The sequence below is a fragment of the Mastigoproctus giganteus genome, chromosome 5 (genome assembly GCF_048544385.1).
Source record: "Mastigoproctus giganteus isolate SK-2022 chromosome 5, ASM4854438v1, whole genome shotgun sequence".
Classification (NCBI taxonomy): Eukaryota; Metazoa; Arthropoda; class Arachnida; order Uropygi; family Thelyphonidae; genus Mastigoproctus; species Mastigoproctus giganteus.
In genome coordinates, this window is record NC_143579.1 from 197,850,530 (window position 1) to 197,863,321 (window position 12,792).

A 12,792-nucleotide genomic window follows, 5' to 3' on the forward strand; every position below is an offset into this window, starting at 1 on the left:
AAATGAGGCTACAGACATGTATACATTATTCAAGGTGTGGCCCAACCATTGCTTTATACACCTCCTTATCCAGGCTAGAAAAATTCCCGAATATCAATGATAAGACACCATGAGCTACTCTCACAACCGTCTGCACTGCTCAGAAAAATTCATATCTGACTGCACAAATACCCCGGGTCCTTTTCATTCTCCACTATCCTGAGTGTAGTACTGCACAGACGATATGTTACTCTGGGGTACTGCTAGCTATATGCAATACTTTACATTTCTCAATGTTAAACTTCAGCTGCCAATTCTCAGCCCACCTGCTCAACTTTTCTAGATCTTGTTGAAGTAGTGTACTGTCATTAACAACCCTGTCAACTTTCATATCATCTACAAACGTAGACAATAAGCCTCACATACCTTCATCAATATCATTAATATATACAGAAAACAACAATGGACCCAACACTGAACCTGGGGGGGGGGACTTCACTAATAACATTAGTCCACGAAGAGCAGTATCCATTGATTATCACTCTTTGCCTTCTCCCACTCAAGCATCTCTTTATCCATAGCAGCAATATGCCCTCAATGCCACACTGCTCCAATTTGTACAGCAGTCATCCACATGCAACAGTATCAAAAGCCTTCCTAAGATCCAAGAATATGACATCAAATTTATTCTGTGTATCCAGTTCCTTTGTGAACTGGATGCACAGAATAACCATATAGTATTCAATCAAATTGGTCAGACAAGACTTCCCCTTAACATGTTGTGTCTGAACTAGAACTGAAGCCTTGTCTAGATGATCCTGCAGTACATACATTAATTTCCCAAGAACAGAAGAACACGTCTGTAATTACTTGTGTTACCCTTTGATCCTCCTTTGTGAATTGAGATCACATTTTCACATCTTCAGGCCATGGGTACCTCTCCTGAATGCAAGGAAGCCCTCATAATTATGGCTAAGGGTTTGCTTACTTTCCTTGCTGACTCCTTTAATATAATTGGATAGATCCCATCCATCCCAGGTGCCTTGCTTATGTTTACCTTCAACAGTTTTTGTTCCACTTTGTTCTCAGTTCTTACAAAATCATTCAGCTCACTGCCAGAGTTTAATACACCTCTGGCATTCCCCTCCCTGAATAACTTCATGTGTAAATGTTGATGCAAAATACTCATTGAGTTTGCTAGCTACCTTAGCAGGATCGTCAACAGTTGAACCATCGATATCAAGGGTAACCAATCTGATTCATCTTCTTCTTTCTAAGGTTTACTTAAGTAAAGAACTCTTTGCTGTTTTTCTTTGCAACATTTGCCAAAGATTTCTTGTAATCTGCCTTTGCCTACCTAAAGCCCTTTGTGACATGATTACAGACCAGCTTATATCTACCATAGGCTTTTGTGTAACCTGCTAATTTATATGTATCCCATGCATTTTTCTTCTCTGCTACATACCTCATTAGTTCATCTGATGTCCCTTTAGGCCTAAAAGTTAAACAATATTTCTTAGTTGGTATGAAAAGCCACATAGCTTCCAAGATTAATTCTTTGAATGCTTCCCATTTAGAATTTGCTAACGGTAACTTCATCAGTTGGTCCCACTGTATAGAATTTAAAAACTGTCTCAGACCAGCGTAGTCACCTTTACGAAAGTAAAAACCCTTCCCTTTACTCCTTTTACTTCCCTTTAAGACCCATAGGAGAAAATCCCACTTGGATAACTTTCTCACTAAAATGGGAAAACATATATAGGAACCGCAAAAGAGCAAACCAGCCTCTAGGCATCAGACTACAGGAGCTACTGATAACACATGATCTCAAAATAGATAATGTTGCAAACCTAGAAGGACATATAATTCCACCATGGATAAACCATCCCACAGCTTATGAACTCTTCGCACAAAACTGGAATAAAAATACTTTACCAGACATCAACTTTTGACAACTGCATGCAGCACATAGAATGCAATATCTCAATCACATACCAATGTATACAGACGGATCAAAATCAGAGAACCATGTAGGAGCATCAGCAGTATTCCCAGATGTTACACTGTCATACCAACTCCGAAAGGAATGCAGAATTAGTAGCAGTTCAGAACCACCTACCACTTGAGAACAGTAATATACTCTTTTTTTTTATTTTTTTTTACGTAGACCCCAAACATGAGAGGTATTAGAACCTGTAATACTTAGTACCGTGCTTGGGTTGGAGGTTGGGAAGGCGATTGAAGGTATTTGTTGACACTGGACTCTGATTCATTAAGTGTAATCCAAGCCATACAAAACACAAGCAATATAACCCATCCAGTACTCTGGCAAATTAAACAGATACTAACAGAATTCACAAATAAAAAACAAGAGATTCTTTTCTGCTGGATACCAGGACACAAAGGGATAAAAGGAAATGAAGAAGAGGACAGAATTGCAAAATCAACCACTAATCTTCAAGAACAATATTTTGCAGTTCCACATAAGGACTACAAGCCAATCATAAAAAATCACTGTCTAATTCAATGGCAAGAACTCTGGCAAAAACAAACATGGAATAAATTATATGAAATAAATCCAAAAGTTGAGCACTGGAAAACAAGCATAAGGAAATCAAGGAGAGAAGAAGTTGTTCTGACCAGATTGCAGATAGGACACACGCATTTCACAAATCGTTATCTATTATGTGCAGAAGAACCCCCAAGATGCCAAGTATGCAATACTATTCAAACAGTTAAACATATACTTATAGAATGCCCAACATATGAAAATGATCAACGAATTTTTTCATCATTATATAAAGGAAACCAAAACATCACCCTTAAAGAACTTTTAGGTGACAAGGAACACATATCAGATATTTTTAGATTCATACAAACAATCAACGTATACTACCTGCTATAAATAATACCATAATGCCACAGAAATATTTAACCTTCTTACATTCGAACAAGGTTTATATACAGAGAACATACTATAACAAATGATCTGGTGCACTATGATCTCCATTGTCAATGTGCCAATAAATACCAAAACAACAGCAGCAGCATGGGTAGGGTGACTTTATTGATGCTCTTAAATGCACGAGGATTTCCAGAATGGCACACAAGCAGTGGTTTTAATCTGTAATCTCCTGCTGCATTAGCCCCAAGCAAGAGTGTGGCCCTATCTTTTGATATCTTGAAATCTGGCATTGTCTTTTCCTCTTTGGCAATGTATGTTCGATCCGGCATTTTTTTTCCTAATACAGAGCAGTTTCGTCAACATTAAAAATTTGCTGCGTTGAATAGATGCCTTCATCAATAATTTTTTTCAAACACATCACAAAATTTCTCTGCAGCTGCAGAATTGGCACTGGCGACTTCACTGTACTGCATACTTTAACGTTGTGGAAACCAGCGTGATGCATGAACCTATTAAACCACCAGTTGCTTGGCAAGAACTTGGGTTGGGGTTTGCCGCAATTATCCTTAATATCTTCATAAATACTTCTTGCTTTTGCTTGAATGGCCATTGGACTCAGGGGTACTTGCTTCTGAATCTGATTTTCCATCCATATTATTAACAGCTGTTCCATCTTCGATATATCACCTGAACCCTGTTTTGTGTCACTGTTGATCTTAAGTGCATTGATCCTTTGGCATGTTCTTTTATACGTGCACTGTCCTGAATAGTATTCACTGTTGAAGCAGCAAGACCTAATTCCCTTGCAACAGATGACAAACTTTGTCCTACTTCGTACTTCTTAATCATTTTCATCTTCATTTCTAAATCAATTTTGTTTCGTTTATTTTCCTAGAACTGCCATCACTTGCACTTTCAGTTGGTCCCTTTCTCTTCATCATTGTAATATGTGTGTGTGTATATATATATATAGGAATGAAGAGAAGTTTCTGAAAATTTGCTTTTTATATGATTGAAGATTTCAGTGAAGGGGAACACATTTCACCATAACAACGTAAAAACCCACATAATTGTAGTTATTGCTATTATCGCAAATACAATAAAATCGAGTTTATTATCTGTTTATAATTAGATGCACTAACAGAAAAACACAATAAACTGGAAAGTGCAAATGTTTTTATTGTTTTATGGTTGTGACCTCCAGAAACGTGCTTTAGAAAGATATCAACAAAGGCGTTCAAAATTGATTCTTATAATGGGAACATATGATAACGATGAAAGGTAGTGCAATTTCCATTAAAAATATGACCTTTTAGAGAGAAAAATAGCTTAGTAATAAGCGAAATTTTGAACTTCCAAGGACTTGAAACAAATTACAAAAAAAAAAAAAAAAAACGCACAATGTGTTATTGGGTTCACATTACAATATTTTCACGATACCTCCATTTATCCCTATGGTATGCAAAATACGTTTCCATGATTTTTTTAGTTTGCACCGGCCAGCATAAACTTACGTAAAGTCAAATTTCCGTAAGTCGAGTATTACGTAAGTCGGGAAGTTCCTGTATTGAAATGACACTGACTGTTGGAAAATAAATGAATTAACGATTAATTTATTCACATCCTTTGCACATTTTGAGAAAAAAGAAAAACTATATATTATACTTAAAATAACAATTGACATATTAACATCATATACCAATATTAGACATGGTAGTTGTTCTACTAGAAATGTAGCAGAGGCTGTCCAAATATTATACATTATACACACTCACCAGAGAACATTTTTTCACACCCACAGCATTTTTTCACACCCACAGAAACTGTTGGGAAAACTTCTAGAAAGTATTCACAAGCTTCAGAATATTTCTGCATTGCTTAATTCACACAATCTTTCACAATCATTCTTGTCTTAGCTTCTGAAGGGTGAGAGCATCTTCTCGTGTGCTGTTCACAAACTGGTTTTTGAGTAAATCTACCAAAAACCAAGAGTGGTTTTATGGTAGGTTTAATGTAGGATATTTTAGAAAGTGCTATGTATTATTTATATTATATTGAGGTGTTTACTATATTTTTATAATTTTAGGTTTCTTATATGCTGCATTTGGCTAGGCATAAGTATATCTATTGCTGTAGGAATATTTTTTAGTCTTGATTTCAAATACAGGCCACTAGAGAATTAGCTTAGCTTTTAGTTTTGATTTCAAAAGCAACTATTCAATCAAGCATAATTTAGCTTGATTTAACTACTTTGACAGAACTTACCAGAAGTAAAGTTTAACCTTATTCAGTTTATTTATAATTTTTAAGCAGGACATTTTTAAATTCATCAGTGCTCATTTTGATATTTTCATTATTTATATCTTTATATAAAATAATTACAATTTCAAATGGAAAAGGAAAACGTCACAGGATACCAAATGACAGGGAATTGTCACTGACAATTCACCTGTAAGTTATAGCCTCTTTCCTTGTACTCGCTATTGCATATATGCATAATTTTCTCTAGCTGATGGTGACTACTTTCTGTATGCTACATGCAAGGAGTGTAACGACTTTAAATTACTTTTAAATTGGGTTTTTCATCCAGCAGACAAGCAAATTGACTTTTGCATGCAATTTGCAGAACAATATACTCATTACCTCATAGCCTTAGCTTCTTTGGTTTAACACCCCCCCCTCACACACAAACACCCTCCAGAGTGTATGTGGATGGGTAAGCTACAGCCTCCTAATACAGCAGACTGTCAAAATAATGACGCCCCAAGTAACGGAACATTTGAACTAATGGGACATTGAGATCGGATGTTCACAAACAGCACAGCTGTCTCACAGTGCCAAAAAAAGAAAATAGCAAGTCACTTTGAAAGTGAATTCTGCACTGATATCACAGATTATACCACTGTTTTAGATTTATTTTCAATTAAAAACCCCCTCAGCATGGCTCTTAAAGTTAATAAACTTCATACAGAGAAGAAAAGAATGTTAAAGCAGCTTAGTGACAAACTTGATATAATAAAGAAAATATAACAGGGCATAAATAGGACGGTATCAATGGCAGAATATAACATTGGAACATCAACATGTTTATGTTTTTTATGTGCAGTTAATAAAATAGAATTCTTAATCTTTCTATTTCTTATTTAGCCTCATTATTTCTGCATTAAATATATTAAAAATAAAACTTTTGAGATAACCAAAAAATCAAAATAAAGGCACCTTGAATCCCAGAAGGTGCAGTTATTCTTAGTCCACTGTATTAGCAAGCTGATATATAAAAGATTAAATAAAGTACATAAATAATATCAACAATTTTCATTTTTTTTTTTGAGGTGTAACAAGACTTTTCAAGTATCTTGTCAAGTAAAAATAAAATAGATGCATATTCATAACATGTTAATATTTTAACAATCTTTGAAATTTAGCAAATGCACTTTACTACAAAGAAATATGGTTGTCTCCAGGACTACTGTGGACAAAAGAAAGACTAACGAAGAATGAAACTAAAAAAAATGTGTGTGTGTGCCGAGCACACAATAGCGGAAGTTAAGTGAAACTTCTTTAGGCGAACATTTATCATTTGATCGAGGATCCCATATTGACTGTATGAATGCTGCAGGCAATGAATATGCATAAATGGGAGCCTCGGAGATATGCGACATTCCATTACCAAATCTAGTTTCAGCAAGTGTGTGGCATCGGATGATATTTAAAACCATTTGACTTCGATAGAGCCGGAATAACTTTGTTCTTGAAAGAGCCACAACAACTGTTACAGGCTGACATCTGACTTACATCCTCATTTGGAAATGCTGTTTGAAGAACAGTGTGATCTGGACCTGCTACAATCTTCACCTTGTTCTTGAACCAAAGTCGATCACACACACGGAACAGACTGAATCGAAATAATTATCCAGGAATGTATGTTTAAACTGTGCTTGGATGCTTTGGTGTTTCTTAAAATCCTGTTGCTGCTCCTGCTGTGTATTACGTCCACTATGGGTTAAACGATTTGATGGACTACTTCTGGCAGTCGGTTTTGGCTCTTCCACTTTTCGTTTATGACTGGACTTTGAGGAATCATCATTTTCATTTGCAGTATCAACTTCCATGACTCTTTCTTCCAAATTCACTTTTAACATTTCTGGGGAAACGTACGGCTCTGAAGATGTGGATGGACCTTCTCCGGCTGCTTTGTTCAACTCCTTCACATGCTGTAATTTCTTCCACTGTCGAAATAGTTTAGATCTCTCCTTTGTACTCAATGGAGGTGGTTTCAGTGGTTGCATTGCATGATCTTTATGCCTTACAATGCTCATTATTAGTCTTCGACATATCGAATTATTAATTTTTTTTTTGTCAAAATTTTTTTATTAAATACGGTGGAGAATGATGAGGAAATAGCATGATGCAATCAGTAGGGGTGCTGATTGGGTCATGCATCGCTCAATCCTGGTAGAGTGGTACAATGGTGGTGGGGAGGATGAATCATCTTGTGTCACATTTTCTTGACGATTTTTGCCAGTCCACGGATGCATTGCATGTATGCGTACTCTATACGCCTTACAACACTCACTACAGTGGACACCCGCTTTACGATTGGTTCACTGTACAATGGACACTCCATAACAAAATACTGTTCAATATACGATATGTAGTAAGTGCCGATCATTGTGACCACATTTACGAATTGAATTTTAATTCTATTAATGGCAATTCTAATAAGCGAAAATAAGAGGAATATTATCCACAGGCTATAAAAGTAAAGATATAAAGCACAGATTTACACTTTTTTTACCTTTCCAATTAACAAAATTAAATAATACGTGAAAATCAGAAGAATATTTTCCACAGGTTAACAAATGAAAATAAGAATGGAAAGGAAAAGGTCAAATACACCAGGTATTACCGGTGGGCACCCTCCCAATTACTAACCGTGTCTAATGCTGCTTAACTTCAGTGATCACACGAGAACCAGGGTATTTAGCCTAGTATGATATTGGCTGTTCACAATGCCTGTAATGTATTTACTTATGGCAACGGTCACATTTTCGTCACTCCACAAACGCAAGTTACTCCCATCTGAAAACTGCCTGGAGTGCATCTAAAGAAGTTTCACTTTAAAAACATAAATGAAAATAATGTGGAAATTTAATGCAACAATTAGGGTTATACAAAGTGCAATTATACAACAAGTTTGTATACCAACTTACTTTAACAATCAAATTAATATAAAATCATAAAAACAAAGAAATAAGGTAATATTCGCCTCAGAAGTGTAAACTCGTTACTTCTTGGGCAAGGAGTGAAGCATTTACGCTAAAATAATGCAGCAGTTTAATGCAACTATAAGAGTTTTACACAGTAAAGTACAATTCTATTATTACTGGGGCGCCTCCATAGCCAGATGGGCAGGAGCAGCAGTGCATAGCACATGCTTCTTGATTAGACTGGGGTTTGAGCGTGTGACCACCAAATACGGAGGATGCCGAAAGGTCAGGGAACGACATCGCATATCCCAGGAGCAATATGTTGCTCCTGGGATATGCGATGTTAATTAGCCTTAGTTGCTAATGCTCCTAAAAACCAAATAACAAAGAAACAATTCTATTACCTATATACCAAGTTACCCTAATGACTCCCTGTCCAGGGGGGGGGATACACTTTTTGGGATAAAGGAAAATAATTGTACTTTGCCAAGTAGACCTCTCATAACTGCATTAAACTGCTGCATTATTTTTGTGTTTTAATTAATGTTTCTTTTGTCTGCAATAGTGCAAAGCAAATGTGCATGTTTCCATAATGCATTAGAATGAACTTATACACAAAATGGTTTTGTTTTCTTATTTCTTTCCCCCCGCCTTTATTTATTTTTTTTTTTTTTTAATCTTCAAAATATATATAAGAAACTATTCAGTATTATTACCAGCTCTAATTCTCCAGTTCGGGGATTATAAACACGAATTTTCTTATCTTTACATGTGGTTACTAGACTACTACCATCCCAGTTCCAGCAACAATGAAATATCAAATCTGGAAGATCCATTTCAGATAATATTTCTCCTGTGCCTATATTCCATATAAAAATCTTGCAATCTGATCCTATTAAAAAGAAAATACAAATCTGAATGAAAATACCATATAAGCATATAAATTATATAAAAAGTAATTTTTCTTAACTACAGGAAACTCTCTGTATACACAAAGGATGGCTTAAGACTCTAAACTTAGAAAATTATAGTAACGAAAATGTTAATATAGTTTACCTTGTATTATTTATTTATTTTTAATTGTAATACATTACAAACACTGGTTCTGTTATAATGCACAAAACCATTGTGCCATCAGGAATGAAGATAATTCTTATGGATCTGCTGCTAGAGTTCCTCGGGGAATTTCCCCAAGGAACTGCAGCTTATTTACTGAAAAGATTGCAATTTTAGCTGCACACACTTGCTGAAATACAAGTCTGTGAAGCACTTGGTACCTCTAAACTCAAGCAGTGTTAAGCCAGATGGCATGCACAGCAAAGCAAGCAAATATTGTTTTTACTTAATCCTAGGTATAACTCTAAAATCTGAAAAATATTAAAAACTGAAACCTCTCAACACCCGAGAGCAGTGGCGAGCTATAGTGGGCTCGCATGGACTCGCGAGAGCCCATTGTTATTTTTTTTGGAAAATTTGTGAGCCCATTGTTGAAGCGATTATTTATTTTACAAATGAAATCCTGAATTTATTTATTGAGCATCTAGAGCCGGAACTACAGTGGGGGTAAGCAGGGCCATATCCCTAGCATTTTAATGGCACAACGACCAGTTATGTATTTTAAAATTACTTCATTTTTCAGTTAATTACTGTCGGACCTCTGTTTAACGAACTTCTTCATAGCGAATTTTTTGAATTCCCCTTCGTTTCTACAGAAACATTTAAAATAATTTCTGTAGAACAAATGGATTACGATAGACAACTTTGTGTGCATTGTCATCACCTGTGGCCTTTAGGTAATTAGAAAGCGCGAATTAATAAGGGTGAAAGGGATTACCGTCCCACAATGTTAATGGTATCCATAAAACCTATGCAGCCACATTCCGAGAAGTCGCACTAGTTAATATGCTTTCCATAGCCAGTCAGAGGATTAAGAACATTCCCGACACGGATAATAGCCTCTGGTCAACCCGTGTTGTGGTTCCCCTTTACTACGACAAGAAGTCATATGTTTTTTGGAGACGTGAGTGATCCACGTGTTTCAGTAAATTTCTCCTGTCTATGTTTACATGGTCACAGTAGCTGAATATCTGAGTGATTCCGATATTTTGCACAGTATTCAAAGAACTAGTGAGAGTAGCAACCAGCTAAGATATTAAGTAAACTTTCCAAAGATGAAATGTTAGCAGATTTGGAAACCGCGTTGAGGCTTTCAATGTGAAGAAAATGATCCAAAATGTAATGGCATACAGGCAATAATTAAAAAAACTGTATCACCAATCTCCAAAAAACCAGTGCGAGTTAAGAATGACGGCTAAAGAACTTGATGTGGAAACTATAAAGATTGGCCGTGTGTTCGGGCCATGATGAGCAGCTTGTAGCTTATGGACGGCAATTGAGGGTTGGAGGAATTATCCCGCTTTGTGCAAACATTTTGAATCAGAAAGTTAATTAAATATTCTGGATTATTAAACTTTTCAATCTGGAATTTCTTAACGATTTAGCACTAATGATCGACATCCTGCAGGAGCTCCCTTACCTTTCAGAAGCTTTACAGAATCACTATGGTAAAAGCAGATAAATTAATTATTCTAACTATCAATGCTATCGCTAATTTGAAAAATTCTGAAAATTGAGAGTATGTTGAAGTTGAAAGAATTTGAAGGAATCAAAAGTAAGAACACATTTAAAAAATTACCTCGTGACGCATTATTAAGGATAATGTTATTAATGCAACAGAGTAATTTTAAATTAAATAAAGAAAATAATAATACTATTGACGATGAGGAAATGAAAGAAATTTTAAACATATGCTACCTGGAATCGTGGAATATGAAAGAACTTTCGTCTCTGTGGCAAGACGGCGAAAACAAATAAAAAATTTAAGTTTTCTGATAAAATATGAAATAAAAATTAATGATTTTAGAGATTTTGTCGAAGATAATTTATCTTTAAAATAGAGTGAAATTCTCTCTTCAATTAAGAAAGCCAGAAATATCTTTGAAACAATTATGATTAGCAGTGCTTTCATCGTAATGAATAATGTTGTATAAATGAATGAATAATGTTGAAAATTAAACACATTGCAGATTATGATGACCATACATCTAAATGGAAAACCTTTGCTTCAATTTGATCTGGATCGTTATGTCAAATCAGTGGTTCCTATCCGGTCATTCGCGAACCCCCGGTGGGTGTGCACAGAAAATTCTGTAATGACGTCTGCTTAGATTTACATAGGTATATTATTCTAAACTACAAAATGAAACTAATAATAAACAATAAAGTAAAATAAAATTAAATAAAAGCAAAGAATTGTCAAAGAAAGAAACCACATCTCCCACAATTCCTTATAATTAGTCTACTATCTTACAGTATATCATGTTAAATAAATCTGTTTTTCTTACTACATTTTTTTTCATTCTCAAGGATCATTGTCCTTTTTTTTTTAGAACCAAGAGTACTTAGTAGCGTGCATGGGTTGAAGGTTGAAAAGTAGAAAGAAGATACTTGTTAACATTGGACTTGAACTTCTGTAGATTGTAATTTTCAGGAACTAAATGAAGGAAGGTTGTTTCAGAAAACTGAAGGTAAATGAGGAAGAAGAAAAATTGGTTCTGTGAGTTTGAACTTAGACAGTAAAAGGATTTTAACTGGTTGTGGCACATGTTCGGACTGCTTTGAAAGAAAGAGCGGGAATTATAGAAGCCAAATCAGAAGAACAGTGCCCATGCAAGTATCTATAGAAAAGGCATGCAACAGAAAGTCTATGGAGACAGAGAGTGGAGAGACTCTGTTAAAGATGAGACATTAATTAACTTAACTGTCCTCTGTTGAATGGAATCTAGAAGCCTGAGAGAGATTTTGGAGGCCCGCCCCAGATGTGGGAACAATATTCCACGGTACAGCAGATTTGCGATTTGTACAGAGTGAACAGCTGTTTGGGAGAAAAGTAACGGCGAGAGTGAAAGATAAAACCCAGTTTTTAGATGCAGAGGAAGCAGTATTTATTTAGATGCAGAGGAAGCAGTGCTTTATGCCAAGTGAGATTGGAAGTCAGGGTAATCCACAAGATCTTGCCTAGAAATCAGAGCACCATCGAAGATAAGCACAAGAGCAGAAGAATCCTTTTTGCAATATATAAGACACAACTGGGTTTTAGAAGGATTGATGAAATTAAGTTATCTTTGCCCCAATGGAGATTTAACTGAAGGTCAGCATTTAAGGATTTCGCAGTGAATACTCGAGAAGTTGAAGTTGTTTGAGCAGGGCAAGGTTTCTCAAAATGGAAAGTGGAATGCAATGTGCTATCGTCAGCAAAACTATGGATAGAATTTCCAGTCAATGAAGAAGGTCATGAATATACAAGAGGAAAAGAGTAGGAAAAAGAACTGAACCTTGGGGACACCAGCATTCGTGGAGAAGTTAGAAGACAGAGCTGTCTACCATCACCCGCAGTGAGCGGTCAGAGAGAAAAACTGAATATTCAATTACAGCAAGCAAACCATAGGATGGAAGCTTATTTAGAAGCATTTATGCCAAGCACGATCAAAAGCCTTTGAAATGAAAAGAGCAATGGCTTGAGTTTCACCAAACTTTTCAATGGAAAAGTTTGGTGAAACTGGAGATATCCTAACATAAGCCAGGATATCTCCAGTGGAACAACACTAACAAAATCCATATTGGCAATCGTTGATTAGA

The 12,792-nt window shown here is 35.7% G+C and overlaps 1 protein-coding gene across 1 annotated transcript in view; it reads right to left on the reverse strand.

Annotated features, from left to right (window-relative positions):
- LOC150085985 (coronin-1C-like) overlaps positions 1-12,792 on the reverse strand; it is a 239,686-nt gene that overhangs the window by 159,727 nt on the left and 67,167 nt on the right. Inside the window, exon 4 of the mRNA XM_090374319.1 lies at positions 8,811-8,986. Coding sequence (XP_090230445.1) covers positions 8,811-8,986 — 176 coding nt within the window. The remainder of the gene's footprint in view (positions 1-8,810; positions 8,987-12,792) is intronic.